The sequence below is a fragment of the Phalangium opilio genome, unplaced genomic scaffold, assembly GCF_054372755.1.
Source record: "Phalangium opilio isolate 3A_F unplaced genomic scaffold, DU_Popi_V2 ptg000070l_1, whole genome shotgun sequence".
Lineage (NCBI taxonomy): Eukaryota > Metazoa > Arthropoda > Arachnida > Opiliones > Phalangiidae > Phalangium > Phalangium opilio.
Window position 1 is genome coordinate 5,576,179 of NW_028324182.1, and position 19,929 is coordinate 5,596,107.

General features: G+C 39.0%; 1 protein-coding gene and 1 long non-coding RNA gene across 4 annotated transcripts in view; one reads left to right on the top strand and one right to left on the bottom strand.

Annotated features, from left to right (window-relative positions):
* The window catches only part of LOC149661247 (roundabout homolog 1-like), a 117,948-nt gene that overhangs the window by 14,016 nt on the left and 84,003 nt on the right, over nt 1–19,929 (bottom strand). For all 3 annotated transcript variants that reach the window (XM_089842717.1, XM_089842716.1, XM_089842715.1), the window contains exon 3: nt 1,374–1,655. In XM_089842717.1, coding sequence (XP_089698843.1) covers nt 1,374–1,655 — 282 coding nt within the window. The remainder of the gene's footprint in view (nt 1–1,373; nt 1,656–19,929) is intronic.
* LOC149661248 (uncharacterized) lies at nt 234–1,697 on the top strand. Its single transcript, XR_016368822.1, has 3 exons — nt 234–641; nt 733–871; nt 953–1,697. It is a non-coding gene; the product is annotated as an uncharacterized LOC149661248 (long non-coding RNA).

Below are 19,929 nucleotides of genomic sequence, written 5' to 3' on the forward strand. Positions count from 1 at the left end.
AATATTAACCGTTCTCCATTACTACTTCTAAAATTAAATCTATCCCTGATTGAACAAAAATAATATATTTTTTTGGGCTTATTGGCACCATTAACTACGAAATCCTTCTCCTTAACCATATCTTCGAGAAACCTTGGCAAATGGACAAATAGCCTGGTTCATCCTGGATTATACCTTTTTACAAATACTCCCGCCTAACCGTCTATACTCGGGAATAAGATACGATTCGTATTATTAAAGGGGCAGAGATTAATGATGGATTTCGAACGGGGAAAAAATCGAGAGCGCGCTCGCATGAAGTTGGTTCGAATGGGCGAGGCGCGCTTTTGACTAACTGACTTAAGTGAATACGTGAGCGCTTTTTAAAGCTTTTCCGCCCCCTTGAACTGACGAACGTACATCGGGAGTCATTTTTCAACTAGAATCAAGAAGTATAATAAGCAATACACGCAATTACTAGTTTGAAAAGGATTCGGAATCATTTGTAATTCCGCTTCTATTGAAAACCCCTAATTAATATCGACAATTTTTGTAATTAACTAAAACGTCACGTGTAACTAGATATAGGTACGCGTTCTATATGCATCGCATTTAAGCCGAACTTTAATATTATAATTTTTATCTTCATTATAGCAACTCAGGTCAGTCTCGAACAACTCCAGGGTTTCGAAAATATGTTTGTCTACAAAATTTTAAAAGTTCACCAATGCTATATGACTTGGTTGTTTTTAGACTTCATCCTTATTTGCAAATTAGTGACAGTGAAGCTATCCGTGAACGGAACATACACAATTATCGTCAGATTCTGGCAGTAGTCTACAGCTATAATCGAACAGACCCGTGAGAAGTTTGAGATCCCATAGCTAAAGGGGTAATTTACTCTTCGATGCAATTTTCATTTCAATCTGGAGAACCGTGGCTTAATTTCGGGGTGCGATCTCGGTATTTTTAGTACTGACGTCTAACTAGTTGCCTTTTGATTGTAATTCGCAACCCTTTTTCGCTTGGCGACGACGGAAGAATCTGACTTATCATTTGCATCTATAGCCAAGAATGAATGAAAGAAAGAAAAGGCAGGCCTCTTCGCGAGCGTGAGAGCTCTTTCATTAGGTTGTCGTCTCCTCAGAGACCCGAGAGTGACGGGAGCGAAAGAGATACAAAGACAATGGCCCCTTCTCGATCATTATCGGGAAAAACGGGTGGGGTCCGTGTCCGGGTGGAGACCTAACACTAATTAACGTGTTAAAGGCGAGACGATGAAACTAGGCATTCACTCTTGTCACTTTTAAATGTAATCTTACCCCTTTTTTAGGGAATAAACTCTTCTTTTAGATTACAAGCATAATTCGTCTATAGAAAGACAGTTTACTTACCGTGGACGGATAAAGTAGCCACTGGAGACTCCCTGGACCCAACGAGATTTTCGGCCACACAGACGTATCTTCCTTTGTCTCCTTGGCGCACGTCGGACACGACTAAGGTTCCTTGACTGTCCAATCGAATTCGACCAGTACCCACATTGACGGGGTCGCCGTCTTTCACCCATTTTATCGTGGGTTCCGGATGACCTCTGGGTGGACCGCATTCCAACCTAGCTGTCTCACCAGCCGCTACTTTGACATTCTTCGGAATTACGCGAAAATCATCCCTCAATACTGAAAATAAAATTAATAATTCAAATTAAATTATGACAAGGTATGTTAAAGTTTTTCTTTAGTAAGTTCCTAAACTAATAGGAATTGGAATTTGTTTTAACAACAACTTGAATTAATTCAAGTGCGGAGGTAAAGTAAGCCTTGGCAAAATGTGTGGGTATAAAACATTTTTTACTTGTCTAAAATTAGGGTTTGCAAAATAAACAGAAAGGCGTGAAATCCGATATAGGACTAAAAAAGGTTCAGCCCATTTGGGTGTTTTTAGCTCATGAGCTAAATAAGGTCTAAGCGAAGGTATCTCCTTAACACGCGTAGAATCACGGACTACAGACATTCTAAAATTTACCAGAAACTAAGAATGTAAGGGTTTGAAAAAACCGTTTACTTCTGTCTCGAGTTAAATCCTTAAAAAGAAAACATTTGATCTTGAATGTCTCTCAAACAAAAAATAACATATTTCAAAACTGTGGGCTAAACGTCTTTTTCTAACGGATGGATTACCGCGACAACCTCTAACCCCCTCAAATACTCTTGACAAGCGTTTCAGGCATTCCTTAAAAACGGACTAGTGAGGTGAAACATTACCACAGCTGTTATATTTTAAAATTAAAGACGAAACAGGATTGAATTAAGTCTAGTTTATTCTAATAGTCCATTTCAACCTTCAGCCATAAAGGATCAGGCATCGATTATCTAAAAGATGGTAGCAGACTGAAGGGGATCGACGCGTTCCGCTCAAAAATGGACCGTCAGATTTATATAATCCGCTGAGGGGTTTTTATCCGTTCGGGGGCACTTTGCGCACCGGCTTGCCAACACATTTGAGCGCGTAGTAGACAGGGGTGTCGTCTTAAGGCCTATTCATCACCAGACCTACTACCTCGACCAGTAGATCCCAAACGTCTTCGGCTAAGTCGATAGGTGGGCGGAAAGTTGGGCAGAGACGGGAAAAGGACAATTTCTCTAATGTTGAGAGCGGGAAACTTACAGGAACAAAAAAAACACCGTTTTAGAGTCTACTCCCGTAGGCCTTGGCTATCAATGGCTGGAAGTGAATAAGCCATTATATCTGACAGCGTGGCGCGTTTTCGCGGAATAGGCAGGAATGGGGGAAACTGCGCGGGAGAGCGCTGCACCAGGGCGAGCTAGGGCCAGGGCTGTGACTGAAAGCTAAGGGGGCAACGCCGATGACGGATGATCTCGAAGCCCGCCGCTTTGAATCCTCCATTCATCAGGCCTCTGACAACAAGGATTAAGCCGCCGGCCCAAGAACGGGAAGCTAGAGCTCCGAACAGTCCCAGTGTATCCTTACGAGGTACAACCATGAAGGCATCCACGAACGCTCTTGGAACCTGGGGGGCTTAAGAAACGTCGGGCCTATTCTACTGACTTAAATTCCTTAATCTTATTGAAGGGGGACTCCGGGACGGTAACCGTTATCCCTGAAAGAAAGCTTTTTCAAAATAGCGTGTGTAAGACTGAGAGTAGACCATGGTCAAGGCTATAGTGAAAGTTTCCTTTATACGCCATCTCCCCAAATTGCAGTTAAGTACAATTTCTTCGAGAAAATATTTTCCTTTTCTTACAGTGAAACGTTATCTCGGAGATTAATTATACCATTGTAAAGGTTAAGGTCACAGCCAAGCTGTATTGGATTTAATTACTAAGCCATACAGCATTTAGTTGTGGTACAGTTTCCTCATAAAATAACAAGCCTCAATACAATTTCGAGTGCACAAATCAAAAATCTAAAAGTATCGTCTACAATAATTAACACATAATTTGCAATAGCCAAGATACTACGATGTAGAGTGTGCTTACTTCATTCACGTTGAACCCCAAGCCTGCACAGGGTCACGTTGAAGCATAACACACGGGAAGTCGATTTTAAGATGAGATAAGCGAAGAGTAATTTGCGAAGCGAGAAGAGACGGGGATTAACTAAGCTTCAACCCCCCTCCTCGTCTTATATAAGTAAAGTCATCCGTAAAAGAATGGAACAGCTACCTAGCTAACGGATAATTGATGATGTATGAGCCGGGGGGGTGAAGTTTACTTTTCTTAAATTATTACGTTAACATATAACGAATCTCACATCAACTATCGATTTTTCAAGTATCTGACAAGCATGATAAATAGGTCTAAACATGGCTTACGGTAATATGATAAACTAATTAAAATATTGCACATTTACATAATCGAAATTAACCAAATATACAAGAGCTATGGCATCTTTAACTGGTGAAGAGACTCGCTGTATTGCAGGTAAGGACATTGAAAAGGGGTTTCTTTTCCCTTTCATCATAGTGGGAAGGGCGTCAATATCAAGAATTTTATTATAAAAATAAACGATAGAAATATTGTCTCCACAAACAAAAACATATGTTTAGACAAAACTTTTTCTTTCAATATAAAACAAATAAAACTCTAGCAGATCAGAAGGGTAGAAGAAAGAGGTCTTTCCTTTCGAAAGGGATAAAACAAACATGTCTGGAGTTTTGGGGCGTACGTGTGTGGGGGTGGGTAGGTGTCTGGTACTGCATGGGGCCAAATCAGACCGGGAACCAACCGTAACGAGGAAAGAGTTTAGGATAAGTCTATAGTCTGTCCACGTTCCTAAATTGAATACAGAGGTACAAACCAATGGGGTTCTATAAATACACTTTTTCTGGACTTTGACGTCTTTTCGACTCTGGTGAATGGACAGACTGGTCAATGAAGACCATGCAGGGGATCTCAAGGAGGAAAAAATCGTCGGAATCGATGGGTACAAAGCATACCAGAACACCCAAAACTAAGAACAACAAAGTCGTCTATGGTACAGACCATCTTTAACACTGGTAACCAAGGCTTGGAGACCTTCTTATTTCGTTTATACCGGTGCCAAGTGATATCGGACATGTCTATCTGATTTTTGTAATACGAATATAGGGTTACGACTCGCTTGAATCAGACTTCACGTGGGAAACGGACACTCGCGTAAATCTTGAATAACATGAAACTTATTAGGGACGCGAGTAAGATGAAAATAATTGTAATAATTACAGGCCTACGTATGCTAGAAAAAAAGGTTCAAATATAATTTGAAATTCCAAACACGTTCAAAAAGGCGAGTTTCACGGAGTAAGGAGTATCCAGGCCCTTTGATTGTTCTCAAAGAAAATCAAGGGGTCCGTCTTCGTCACGAGGTCGGCACGCTTCCGTGACGTGATGGGAGGATTAAGGAGTCAACCTTGTTAGTAGCGTAGTAAGCTCGGGGTGCTCTACCCAACTCACCCTCTGTTCAAGAAGACACTCGTTTGGCGTTTTCTTTATCTAGATATAAGTTTCTGGCACGTTTTCTTCCCCTCTTATTAAACTAGATTGGGACCGAGAGGGCTAGCTACGGCGGGAATACCCTAGTCTTTTGTTTTTCGAGCCGTCAGATTGGTTCCTACACAGATCTGTCAAGAGTAAATCCACTAAGAGTAAGAAAATCAGCCTCTCTCACCCGAACTCTCAATCGCGACCTCTATTGGGCGCATAAAATCGGTGAAAACTTTAAAGAAAATTTATCAAAAATAGAAGATATTCGGTGACAAAGCTGGTACCCGATGTTTTCCTTACAACCAAGCTCGGCACGTTTACTTACTGTCGGAGGTACAACACGCAGTTTCAGAGCTATCTAATCCCGCTTGATTTACTCTTGGTTCTGTGTTGGTTAGATATAGTAGAAAGAATAAGTAGTCTTTAATGATAGAATTCCGGAGCACGCATTCCTCTACCTTGATTAAGGTTTTCTAAGCCTGGATATTAATTTTGATTCTGTAAGCGCTATCCGGGACAAGGAGTTGGTAAATTCAGCTCGTTAGAAACGCGTTTAGTTGAGGATTGCGAGAACGAATATTTAAAAACATTTTTATAAAGGGAGCACTGTGCAGGCGTGCTCTTGTCAAATCATTATAGTCGTAAACAAGGGGATAATATATCTGGACGCACTTGAAAGATCCCTAACGCGCTTGGCTCCCTCGATGGATAGACTGTACGGTTAAGGGTGTTATTCCAAAATTTAATTACTGTTACCCCTTATACAACCTTGGAATTATACCCTGAGCCAGTTATAGCTACTGAAAAGCGCATTAACTCTCAGCTGCAAAGTCAAATTTGGCGGAAATCAAAATTAATGGTTAAAAAGAGAATGAGGTGGATGGTTTCTGGGGTGTATACGCTATTCTTAAACGCGTTTAGTGACAAGGAACGATCCGAAGGGACCTAAAGGGACCCCCGGAAGAACCTCGAATTAATTTTAATATCTCACAGAGTATTAATTATAAAAATGTATACACTGCATGGTCTACGATATAACAAACACTGGGTCCGCTACGATCTCCTTTAACTATTCATAGATAAATCGTATGAATTCCTAATGAAACGACGCTTACACTTTACCCCCAAAACGTATGGTCCTACACCTCTATTAATGGGGTGACCCTGCTTGGTTTTGGAGATCAGGGACTAAAACAATGCAATACTGATTAAAGTTGTTCATCGTTGAAACTATGGTTTGCGCAATGTCGAATTCCATAGAGGTATTCTGGGTTTAACTTGACATGTAATGCAAACCAAGGGTGAGATGACCATAACGGGTTTACTAGTTTGGACTCATTAAAACGCTTTGGGGAAAAGGGTGGGCGCGCGCGTTTAATTTGAAGAGAACGTAATAGGAGAGGTCCGAGAACAGACTGCCCATTATAATCCGTCCATCCCCGCCATTTCTCAGCCTCTCCGGATTGAAGGCGCGCTCGTGGACTCGGCTCTTTACATCAACGATCTCAAAAACGGCAACGCATTAAAAGATGCGGAGAAGGAAGAGGAGAATTTGCAGGAGAAGGTAGATCCATCCATCCCTCCTTCCCGACTTGGATGGTATGAAGAGAGAAGGATGGAAGAGGATGGTGAAGCGTGTGTAGGAATAAGAGAGAGTAGCTACAATCCAATTTCGGAAAGGGCGAAGGGGAGAAAATTTTAGATTTAAGGGAGAAGAGAAATTTTCGCGATAAAGAAGGGAATAAGAGGATGGAGAGCCATGTTAAAATGTACGACCCGTTCACACCCGCTTTCATTTGTAACTCGTTTCACACTCGGGTCAAATTACATTGGAATTTAGTTTTGAAATTTGAAACGTTTTTGGTGTAGAATTGAGGTGTTGAAAGAATTACCATTCCGTTTTTAACAGTGAGAAGCTTACATTAAAAAAACTCTCGTTTATCACCAACCGATTCCAAAGAACGTAACAGAAGTATGAAGTGTATATAAACTTAGATATATAATTACCTGGGTCAGAATATCGAGTAATATTGCAGTCCGTCAAAGAAAGTAAAGTCCTGGACTAGAAATCTTACGGATATGCGAACTAGTCTAATATGATTTTGGTCAATGTTCGCTAAGGGTGCAATATCTGTGAAAATTCTTTCTAGCACCGCGTTGTTTCTCCTCATTTCCGGTATAAAATACGACTATCTGGGTAGGTAGCAAATTTAACAAGCCTAAATGGGAACCGCCACCACCGAGCGATTCCGAGTGCCCCCTAACGCTATACGACGTACAGGAACAAGTACAACTAAAGATAAAACCAATGGAAAAATCTCGAATTGAAACCATAAGTTTATATTCCCTGTAAGTCTTCGTCTAGATCAGTGTTGACGTCAGATTTATTTTCATTTTCCGCCAAGTACAATGCCACCCAATGTTCCCAAAGTGATGCAGCCATTACATTGTGGAATTGGAGACTTCGAAGTCACGAACTTATGTTGGCTCTTACACGTTTAGCTTAACAACTGTAAAAGTGGCTAGGGTTGTGAAAACTCGCGAGTCCAATTTTGGATTTCCAAAGTGGAAAACATTCATTTATCAAGGACCCCCTTCTTTCCTGGAAACCTTCTGTCTCTCTCTCTCTCTTTCTATCTCTCTTAAAGAGCTCTCTGATTAATGAATATGGAAAGGAATCGATCCGAGTGGTACAAAATATTAATTTCACCCAGAAGTTGCACTACAAAGAAAGCTAACTTAAATTTTAGTTTAATAGAGAAATAAAAGTGTCCTATTTAAGGTCTTCTTGCCAACGCGAGTGTACACTGAAAGTATCCTTCTAAAAAAAAATCGACATATTTTGAGAAACATCCCAAAAAAACTTTCGGATAAAAAATACAAATATGATTAATAATTTTCTAGTTAACTACAAGTTAAGTCTCATATTGTTACACATATTAATACAGGGTGTATAATTATAGGTATGAACAGTTTTTCCAATTAGAAAAGTTAGTGGAATTCTGCGTAGTGAAGGCTTGAATTTAAATTGCTCAAAGTAGAATAGTTCCAGGCAAGACGCATTTTAGGAGAATACTTTTTGTTTAATTCCAATGTATTGCAGACTGGGGATGAGATAAATTGGAGGCAAGTTCCTAGGAGCGAACTTTTGTATCGGAATGTTGATCCCAATTTTATGGGGGCTGTGGGTGAGGCCAATGGCGGCAAATTTAGCCCCCCCCCCTTCCACTAGTCGTTACAGAGCCCTCTCCCCCTGGGCACTCTCATTCATCACTACGCTTAACTGTGACAATTGTTTCACCCTCACCAAAGCTCTCTTTTCCAGGGGGTTTCGAATAGGTTTCGAGATATCTAGAAGTACGAAATAAGAATTCCAAACATTTAAAAGACGTGGCTGGATGGGTGGGGGGCATTGCCTCCGACGGTTAAATTTTAAGATCATATATAAGATCTCAAAGTAATATAAACGAAACCCCCCTCCTTACTAAAAAGGGAATCTAAAAAACAGTATTATATATATTGGTTTGAGAAATTTAGCAAACGTTAGCTATAGTTGATGAAAAAACAAGTCCGGTGAATATATACTTTGTTTTTGGGAATCTACTGATCTTTATAGAAAATTGAAGGACTGATTTATGAATCTCATAACATGGATTTTAAGCCTTTCCTTCGCATATTTTCATTGGTTTCTCTCTACGTATTTTCCGAAATGGTTTATTGCGTCGAAAATTCAAATGCTAGATATTTTAATAGCTTCTAATTTGGGTCCTTCAAACAGCTTTTAAGTCATAATAATAATAATTGCGTATTTTTTCCGAATAAATTACGGTTGCTTTTCGATTCTAGCAAATGCGAGAAAGCCGAAAACTTCCGAATTTTCAAAGGGTTTAAAAAAAAATCTTGAAAATTTTCCGAACGTTAGCTACTGATGAAAAAACTCTTTTTGAGCTTGGAAATTGTATCGCTCTCTCGTATAAGAGATGGTAGAAGGAGATGAAATAGGAGGACCTTGTTGGAAAACCTTTAGTCTATAAGAAAGGGAAGACATTACCCCCTTTATTCGCTTTTAGAAGAGCCGGAGCCTTGCTAGCCTGAAAAAGAGCATTCAGCCATTACTTTTTGGGAGAGGGGGCAAAAAGAAGGGATGCCGGGTTTGGGGTTTAAGGCGCGATAATAAATAGCTGACTCTTAAGGGTGGTGCGGGATGGAGAAGTTGCTCTTGAGCCTCTCTAGAGGGGTAGCGTATTTGACGTCATAGTTTCTTCAACCAAAAAAAAATAAGTTGGATACTTGAGGAATAGCAAATTTAGTTGTTTTCCATAACATACATTCTGTAGCCATTTTCTCAATGTGTCTAGCCGGAGCTATACTAATACTATGACGAATTTTATATTTATCGCGCTGGGTTTGACAGGAAAACAGTTAAACATTTATTTTTGACGAGGTACAGTGCCACTATTGAAAGAGTTTGAAACTGGAAACGATATTTAAGACTAATTTTAAGGAAAACATTTATATGAAAGTATCCTAGCCCTCGTTTCCTCTCCATCTCTTTAAAAAAAGGTTTTTTTCTTCGCTTCAACAATGGGAAGGCTTTCTCTTTCATTCTATTGCCAGGTTATTGATGGAGTGGAATTTCACTCGGTTCTACGACGAACTATAACCACAGCCGTAGTTCGAATTAAGAAGAAAATTCTATCAAAACTTTTTATCCCCGGCTCCGGCCCCGGCCTAGCTTGCTTTATTTTCTGTTGATATATAAAAGGTTATATTTAGAAAATAATAGCTTTCTAAAGAAAAAAAATATTGTAAACGGTTTCTCCGAAAATTTCTTAAATCTCCTACATAAACATTCTTTTTCAGTTTTAGGGTTATACTTTAATGACCTAATAGGAAAATTTTAAAATAAATTTAAAAATGTTTTATTACGAACAGTCTAGACAAAGGATTAATGTTTAATCCACTTCAGATCTATTTTATTTTTAAGTTAAATTAAAATGCTTCCTCGGAAGGTTTAAAATTAATGAGAAAAATAAGGAGATTAATCTGATGTAAAACAAACTTAAAGTATTGGAAAATGTTTAATTAATACGCGAAGATAATGCAGCGTAATTAGATGTTTTTCATCTTAATCCACGATAAGACTTAAGTATCAGTTTCATAATTCTGCTTGATTAAATTTTTGAATGAATAAATTTTATTTTTCAAAGTAAGCTTTTTTGATGGGTATGGATTGAAATGAGTCAAAAGCTGAGCGAACCGAATCGGCTGATGTAAGAATAAGAAGCGAGTACTTACGCCAATATTCCCAAGGTAGAGTTTAGAATTTCTCTAAGCCATTTTTCTTACGTATAAGAAGATATGGCGGTAAAAAAAAATATTCATTGAGTCTAAAGTTAAAAGCGGTGGGCGCGAAACTGATATTTTTTCGTTCGTGAAATTATGGATTTTCAGATTCCCCGTGACTCTCAATGATACGCTTCAATCGCTACCAAAGAGTTGACGGAAATATTAGGGTATTTCGGGCAAAACTGAAGCGATTTCATCCCCCACCTTTCTCAAAATAAAATTGTGGAAAATATAGAACCTTTTTCCAAAGCCTAAACGAACTGGCACTTGTATTAGATGATATGAGTCCAGGCTCTCCTCGTCTTCACTTTGCGCTTCAATAAAGGTTGTAAGCCTACTAAAAGATTGAGATAGGCCTCTTTCGGATGGCAGGGATACAATTTCACGGGGCGCAGCGAAAATGTCAGACCTTTTTCCCTTTTTTTTCCTGTCTTTTAGACTCCTATTTTTCCCGCCAAAAATATAGCAACGCGGGAAATTCCGACAGAGATAACGTTTCTCGTATTAGGCCTCCTAACTTTAAGTCTTACGGGTGGTCGGAAACTTGGGAAAAACTAGCGGAATTCGCGTCAAGAACGTCATGACTACGTAATCGAATTTTTACCATCTTTGAAGCCAATTTTCAAAGCATGTACGTGAATAATATAAGAGTAGATTTCTCAAATTTAACAGTATAAGATTAAACTACCTAAATTTCCAAAAGTCTGGGGTTTGACTACCTTGTTGTTTTGTTGTATGTGGACAACAAACACTTTAAATATGTATTTTCAAACAAAAGAACTTTGGTGGTGGACTGGTAACGTTGAAGCCATATCGTTAGTCTTTGTTGTCCACAAACCGGATGTTCCGTCTTATCCCTATATAGAGCAGACGATACTTCCTTTGAAAATGATCTATTAATCTAAAAGAAACCGAGTTGCAATTCCAATACTTCAAGTAGGTACTCCCTGTAAGTAGGCTGGCCTAAAACTCCGAATGCTTGGCGGAAGAAACAACCTGCAGGGGCTTTCTAAAATAATTTTACTGGTTTCAGGTGGGGGTAAGAGGCGGTAATGGAAAAATAAGCTCGGTAATTAATTTTTTATGGCAGGCAATTAAGGAAACAGACCGAGCGAAGGATTTCCAAGAGAAGAATTCTTCGTCAAGTAATTTTCCCGAACTATGTCCGGCAGGCGCTGCATGCGCGCACGCTACAGATGTTTCGGTTAGTTCTTCCCTGCTCTCCCAACAAAAACAAAAACATGCGGCTACCAAAAATAATTACATGTAAAGCTGCGAAAGAGTTAAGAATACTCTTCCATCAGCTATAGAAATAGATTATCATGAAGTATTTATCATCGCTTTAACTAAGATTCCTCTCAGCTTTTCAAAATACTTAAACTTTTTTCTTTCTGACACTCCCCTGTACAAATTTTGACGTTCTAGGGAAACTGTCACAAAGTTCTTGCGGTATTTCTGTTTTGTTCATGTGGATCGAAGTATAACCGTTAAAAACTTGCGAATATTCGCGAGATAATTCGTTAACTTCGGGTTAGCGAGGCTTAAGATCATTACCCTTCCCAAAGTTTTCGTTCGAAATATCCCGCGACGGCCCCCAGCTCTTAGCCACGTTTTCGTTTTTCGGGCCGTTAGCTAGAAGCTATTAGGTCACCCGCGTTAAATTTTTGTTCTAAAAGAGACGGGTTCGGATCCTTTTGCTATTACTCCCATTTCTTGTCATCGGTCCACGTTTTCAGGCCGAACTAAGTTCATAGCGGGGTACTAAGTATAACTCCATCGCTAGTATACATTCCATTGTATTCAACGGAGGTTGGTGGCCGGCGCTTTTCCACAATAGCATTTTCTATAGCGCGAGAGGAAATGTCTCGTGACTCCCGTCATGGCTCGTGCGAAGCTTTACGAACCATTTCGATTCAATTCACGAACGAAACCTTACGCAACTTTAGATACGTTGAGTAATTGAACGATAGTAACGTAAAGAAATATGGTCGTATAAAGCAGCTAAGGAGTTTCATCGAAATGGCCCATATGAAAAAAGACTAACCGTCCCAAAAATGCGTCGGTTATTACGTTGGAAGAAATCGTTTCAAAAAATAAGAGAAAAGAACCTTTTTTCCTCTCGAAAAGACGAAAACCTCTTTTATCCTATAGCGAGCTTTGAACACCATCATTTCAGCCGATAATATTTTGTTAGCCACAAAGATAGAACGCGTTTACGCCGTAAAAAAGTAACTTAGCAACGTTTTAAATATTCGAGTGAGAATTAAATAATTTCACGTAATTCACGTTTAAATCAATATTAAAGAATTTGGATCGAAGTGTAATTTATAAACAAGAAAAAGGAAAAGAAAAACGTCAAAAATGTGGAGTGCTTTTTAATAGGTTCGAAGGAAGGTTTTTAATATTCCATAAACTAGTCTGGAAACCAAGAAAGTTCGAAAGGCAAGATCAATTTCAAATGGCACATCTTATCCATTTCCCCTGGATGGTATAAGAGTTACTACAGTAGCGTTAGTCTTTGACTTCTTGACTATCGGTATTCAATAATTCCTCCCTTCGATCGCGAGAGACTCAAAGAGAGAGCAAACGGGGGTAGAAAGCTAACCTATCGATTACCAATACTTTTGCTCGCTCCAAAGTGTCCGATAGACACGTAGCTCCCTTCTTGGATCTTTCGGTGATGGTGCTCTCCCTTTACTTCATAGCCAAACGCGAGGTGATTGGCGGCCACGTGATTGCGTCTAGGGAAGAAGCGGGGAGGGGGTGCGCCAGTCGTGTCGTGAAATTGGTTCGACAGGCCAAAGAAAAGACCGAGAGAGATTCAAAAAGTGTTGCCCGAGTTGCCTCTGGCTTCGGTTCCATTTGATATTCTTATTTGGAAAGGTTTCGAACATCCTTACGTCGAGACTCGTATACTCTTAGCACCTTGTCAAGACTGTTCTTTTTTAATGTGTTCCTTGTATGGGCATCATTCCTTCACAATCATAACACCAAGGATCTAGCCTCCAAATTAATGTTTATTCTTTACAAAATGAAGACTTTTCTTCAAATTAGCTACTAGCAACCAATACGTTAACCGACTATAGTTCTAAGAAAGTACAGAGAAAAAGGAACGGGATACTATACACCGAACACGTAAAGCACAGTCAGAGACTCTGCAATAACTCGTGATTGTACCATCCGCAAAATTCAGCTTTGATTGAAGCAGTTTATACCTACGCTTATGCTGGCCTTATAAATCAAACTGTATTGAAGTTCGGGTATGAGATGACCCGCTCGAAGTTTCTTTCGTCTTTAACCGCACGTACAATTTCACGCGGACGCCGGCACTTTTTGTCTTCCAATATATTGTTTAGTTCATTGAATGATTGCGAATACAGTTGAAGGTGTAGATCTTGTTGTAAGGACAACCAAGCATTCTTTACGTGTTAAGATCATACCTGCCTATTCGGAGTAGCGTAGTGGACAAGCCATATACTTTTAGGTTTTTTTGATCGATATAATAACGGGGACCAAGGGAAGATTTTGAAGGGGTAGCCTATATCTCGTGCGGTTCAAATTATAGTTGTTAAAAAGTTCTCTGAAACAGTCGTGGCCAGTGTTCGTCGGTTTTAGAAAGAAAAAAAAATCCGCCCCTATCTTGTATACCAAGGGTATTTCTATACTTTTCCATACCTTTAGAAACTGCCCCGATTTTTACTATCAAAGCGTAAAACTTTTAAACGTGCTCCAGACCTTATAGCTGAATGAGAGTTGGAAAAATAAATTTGTAAACTTATTTTATATTCTAATCATATTTTGGGTGATCTACGCTCTCTCCCTCAAATACGGTGACAAAATATTATTAAGAATGATAAAAATACCAGGAAAAGGTGGTAGCTATAGATAGATTAGTCTCGTAAGGCTTTTTGAGACGGGGAAAAGGGAAAATAAGGAAAACCTCCCAGTGGAATAAACCTATTAGATTTCTTTCTTTCCCTAAAAAAGAAAAAAAATAGAGGTCGTATTCAATTCCTAAGACCAACCAGTCTGCTCCCTCGTGTATTAATAGCTAAGGTTGGTCGTAGTACTCTACCTTCGGTTGGGTATAGAATAACAACATAACCACGGGCTCCGCGCCGATGGTTTTGAAGCTTTTCCTGAGAAGATTCATTTTAGGAGAAAAAAGAAGAGCAAGAGCATCCCACTGATACGGGAGGATGGAGAATGTACGTCTCCCTACATCCCCTCCTTGTAGATACAGGATGGAAGAGGCAGGCGAGAGATGAAAAGAGATCTACGGAAAAACGGGACAATCGAAGCAGTCGCCCGTTTTATAGACGAAAATCCGCGACACATCAAGCTCCTATATCATGCCATGCAAGTATACGAGAAAATCTTGTCGGGAACTTTTTATCCGACTGCCGGTGAATATAAATGGAAAACTCTTTGAGGGGCTCCCCCCCTCCTCCAACAGGGTAGACAGATTATTCGTTTGGATAGGTTCCGTTTTATATAAAAAACTATTTCTTCAAACCAATATATAGTATTTAAATATTTGAAAATGGAAAAATAATACATATTATCTTATCTATACAGAGTAAGCCCAGTTTCTATACGTTTCAAATTAGTTTAAAATACATAATTTAAATAACAATTAGCTTATATTCGCTGAACACAATGATTATAAGCTATACCATTGTTCTGTAAAGTCGAACGGATTATAAAGATTTTTGAAACGTATCTCAGTGCACGATTTAATAATGTAGCTGCGCAAGTTTTCCAAGCTTTTTGTACAAACTATATATCGATACAGTTTCGAGTTCCAGCAATGTAAGGAAATTTATTCGAACTTCTTTTTCTTTATATACGGGAGATCGTTTCTAAGAGGATCAAAATATAGGAGGCACTTTCTTCTTCGACCCTTTCTCGCTTGACTAAACCAAATAAGCTTAAGATTTAAGCACCTTCAACGCTCGCCATGCACTCTAAGCTTCTCTCTACGTACAAGAGTGAGCTAGAGCGAAGTGGATTGAGGGGGGGGCGAGAAATAAAAAAATCGAACTTTTTATGAAGTTGACAACTTTAAAACGCGACTCAGGTCATTTGAGCGTCAGGGAAATGGAAGGGATAAAATAAGGGTCGAAAAACTATACGGGAAATATACCAACAGGGTAAGCATGACATATTACACTGGGACCCTCTGAACGCGACTCTTCGCTATTGCGTATGACACTTACAATACTTCGTAATGCTAAAGACTTACTGAATACTAAGAGCTGGTTCGAGAACGACGCGAGAACAGGCGGTTTTGCAGTCCATATTCCTATTTAGTCTGTACTATGCGCACTTTAAGGAGAATCTATGACCTTCGTCACTTCATGACAAGCTCTGCAGTAACCAGTGACAAACTTGTGGAACGTATCTTATGAACTTATGATAAGTTAATATTGGTCACGGGTTTAAATGTTCATCGAGCAGTGGAACAGGAAAACATCAAATTATTTAGCAATTTTTTCAAAATAATTCGGATTCTTTTGTTTAGTACAATAACGCAATACGTGGGACCATTCTGTTGAATTTGTCATCAACTTATCGCGATCATTACAACAGGCTCTAAAACTTTCGAGTTAGAGATTTAAAAGTATCATACTCTATAAGGCTAGTTTTACCCAAACGTAGAGAGAGTGCTTGGGTAGAAGTTTTTAAAAGGTGGTCGATTTCTCGCCATTGGAAGGGTAGGGAAGGGATGTCTTAGGCCGTTAACGATTCGATCCATCGAGAGAAGGCGCTTCCCGACTATTATAACCCCGGAGAGATCCAAGAAGGGGGAAAAAAGAGTTTTATATCGCCTAGGGTTAAGATAGAGGGTGAAATCCTATGGGGAAAAGAGGGAAAGAAGCTGTGGATCAACTTTTCTGGTCGCGTGAGACTCGCTAACTTTCTTCTCGATTCCTTTCCGCCTTTTTTCGCTTCTTCGTGGCTTTAGAACTCCCAATCATAAGGCTATTATATAAGGTCACCGCGAGTGAAGTTTCCTGGTCCAACAGCGTATTCCCATTCTACTTCAGGAATCTTGAAATGAGTGAAGTAGTGACTGTAGCTATAGTGTAGTTATGGTAAGACCGTCACTTACGGAGACCTTACATAATAACCTTATGTTCCAATCTAGATAGACTGTCTTTCGGAATTTGAAACTGATCCTCCGGAATAGTTATAAGAACGTCAAAACGTGAACTAAATCTCGTGTCATCGTTATATAGATCTTTTTCTAATACAAAAAACTTTGTATCGCGTTCATTTTCTTCTTCCATTTGGGTGGGGTTTTGTTTCCTTTCGAAGCTCATCCTTGGCCAACAGTGGCTTTAGTTCACGTGATCAATGTACTTTATTTGATTTAGAGATTTGAACAGCCAAAAGAAAGCATTGATACGGTAACTATATTAAAATAAGTTTCCCTTAAACACAAATAAATCAATTGAATAAAACGAAATGAAAATTTCAAAATTGGTTCTTCTTCTCTCTATCTCTCTCTTTTGCAGTTCACTCAATATCGTTAGGGATTTTATCTTCTTTTGACTTATAACCCACGTATTTTCAGATTTTTTTTCCGTTCTTTAAATCCGAATGTGAAACTAAATCCGCCGGAACATTTGTCAACGCGACTAATAAAACGGGACCCGTCTTATCTAGAGAAATGAATCAACTTTTTCCCTCAGTTCCGCACACTGCATGCGTGTGAATATTTTTTCAAAGGGAGAGGGAAGTTTTTGAGAAATTTATCAGGGGTGCCGTGATGCGCTTGGACACGCAGACTTGTATGTATTATCAGTTCCATTGATTATCCTTACGTCTATACATTGAAAATATACACACGAGCCTACGTATCTCCATAGATATCGAAAACAACACTAAAAAGAAATTGGGTTTGTAAAGAAAATCAATCAGATTCACGTGGTAAGTAAATACGTAACTTTACACGAACATATTTCTAATATCTATGAAGAGCACCGACTAAGGCTTATGTGGCTTAGCTCAGCTCTATAGTAGAAACGGAGAAAAAAAATTGCGCCTGAAGGCTGACTTTTGGCTTCCCCTCTTTTTAGAGCTACAATGTAAACACAGCGCGGAAGAAAACGACTTTCTGGAAGACGTTGTATGTCAAGTATCTTCTTGCCGTTTCTGACACGCACATTTTTTATCAACGAGAACGTTTACAGATATCAGAGGACCCTAGGCTTCTCAACTCCCTCCCTCCCCCCTTCCCATCCAACCTCGAACCCCTCCTTGACCCCTGGAAGATGACCCGTTCAACCGGTCCCGCGTTAAACTACGATATAGAGCGTTGACAGACGTCAATACAAGGATACTTTATGCCGTTAACGTACTGAGAATATATCAAAAACTTATGGCGCGGTCTATTTACAGAACTCGATGTCCCCGCTGCTTACGCGAGTATGGAAAAAGCATCGTGAAATGCATTACATCAGATGTCTAAATCGTTGAAGTAGATAATAACAAAATTGGGCATTTAGAAAGTTCACTCATTAAGTTATTTAACAAATAATTAAGAATCAGGGAAATTATGTTAGAATCGTAAGTTCGTAACCAATCTTGGAAATCACGGAACTCTTTTGAAATAGCAGTTATAGTTCATTGTTTGCCTACCAATGGTATATTCACCTACTGATTTTGAAAATCAGAGTAGAAATCCTTTGCCCTGATGAATCTGGTACAAACAATTTTCCTGTATACCAAGAGGGATGTTCCTATTTATATAGTTTAAACCTCGAACAACATTTCTGATGTACAATACAATTCCCAGTTTCATCAGGGCCCCTTATCATTTTTGTCAAAACCCTCGAAATGCAAGAAGCCGTAAACAACAGGAGGCCCCTATAGCGGATAGTTCTGAAATGTTTGTCTAAAATTCCTCGGTTTTTGCTCGAGAAAGTAACGTTATTCTAAGCCGGGGCCTCTCTCTCTTCAATGAATGAATGAATTCAGCCAAGAACACTTCAAAATTTATAGCCATTATCTAGTAACTCGCCGCTGTTGTACGCCAAACAGATACTACATAACGTAGTCAAATATTACAGACCTATAAAAAAAAATCAAGGAGTGATCTCAAAAAACACATGGCTTGGGTGTCAAGAGGCAAGGCAAATTATTCCCAAGTTTGGAAATTGGTTTACTTAATTCTTTCAAGAATATTGAACTGAATATTAACTTATATATTATGAAAAGGAAGCAAGTTCGAATGAAGGGAAAAAAGGGCCGTTTCACAGCTTCAAAATAATCTTATTCTTTTAGATTATGTAGACATATTATAATGGACTGTAAAACTGGGTGAGTAACAATGGCGGGATTGTGTCCTAATCTTTACGACGAGACAAATATGCCTAGGTTTTATCGCGTTTACAGGCATTAGGAGGCTCCTTGGTGAGGTAGGACAGTTGTCGTAATACGTTGTACAGCATTTAAAGATATTGTTTAGTATACATTACACTTTCTAAATGATTTTCTTAAATTCTCGAACTAAATTCAGATAGTATTCTACCCCTCGAAGGGGTACCCGGTGTCGTAATCTACGAATCACCGCACATAAGAAGAAAAAAATCTTAGTGAAAAATTCGTTACGAGACTTTACGTAATGTGGTTGTTGTTTCTAAAAAAGCGAGCAAAAATGGGCCTCGCGTTTATATTGTCGTACGCAACCTTAGAATCAGTTAATTTCAACAAAGGAAAGACAAGACTGTAGCAATTTTTACGTGGTTTTTGAGGTTGAATTTTGTAATGTACTTTGATAAAGAGCAGACCAAATACATTAGCGGCTTTTTTGTTTTAATTAGAAACCGACAACGGCACGAAGGGGTTTCAAGCTCTTTTGACATTATAAGTTTAAAGGGGTGTTGCTGTTTTTCTTTCCCCTTCCCAGCAGCCTGCAATTTTGTTCAGGGAGAAATGGGATTATCATCAAGAAAGAGGAATGTATGAGAAAATTAATTCGAATTAGTTCTTAAGAAACGCTGAAGCTATAATCTTACTACGTACGGGGTTTATACCCTTTAAAGAATTTTAATTCCGACAAAATTCTTTTCTCAAGTACTTAGGGCGTGGAATCTAAAGTAATTAAACGATGGTAAGTATGATAGTTTAAAGTATAATTTATATTTTAGGTTCATGGGCTTCATTATACCTTTTCAAATATTTGAAAAATTACTCGAGTTTAGGAGAAATCGGTTATTGACGATTACATTTTTTTGTTGACAAGTTTACAAGATTATCACATAGAGAGAGGCCTTCAAAGATCAATGGATAGGATAATGGATGAGAGATTGGAGACATCCGACTCCCATATCTGCGTATATACGACGTCACTATTCCCGGGACTCAAGTCGAGAGAGAGATCGAGACTCGAAGAGACGAGTGTCAAAGCAGGTGAGGCGAGATAGAGAAGTGACAGATAATACCCTGGTGCTTATCTTTCTGCTTCGCGCCACTAGGTTTTCCAATCACTCAAAAGACGCCGGGACTTAGTAATACTCTCAAATTTTAAACTCCAGGAATGTTCTTCTATGGGGAAATTAAATAGAACCCCAAATCTTAATCCCCAAAGCTATTATATAATTAAATTAAA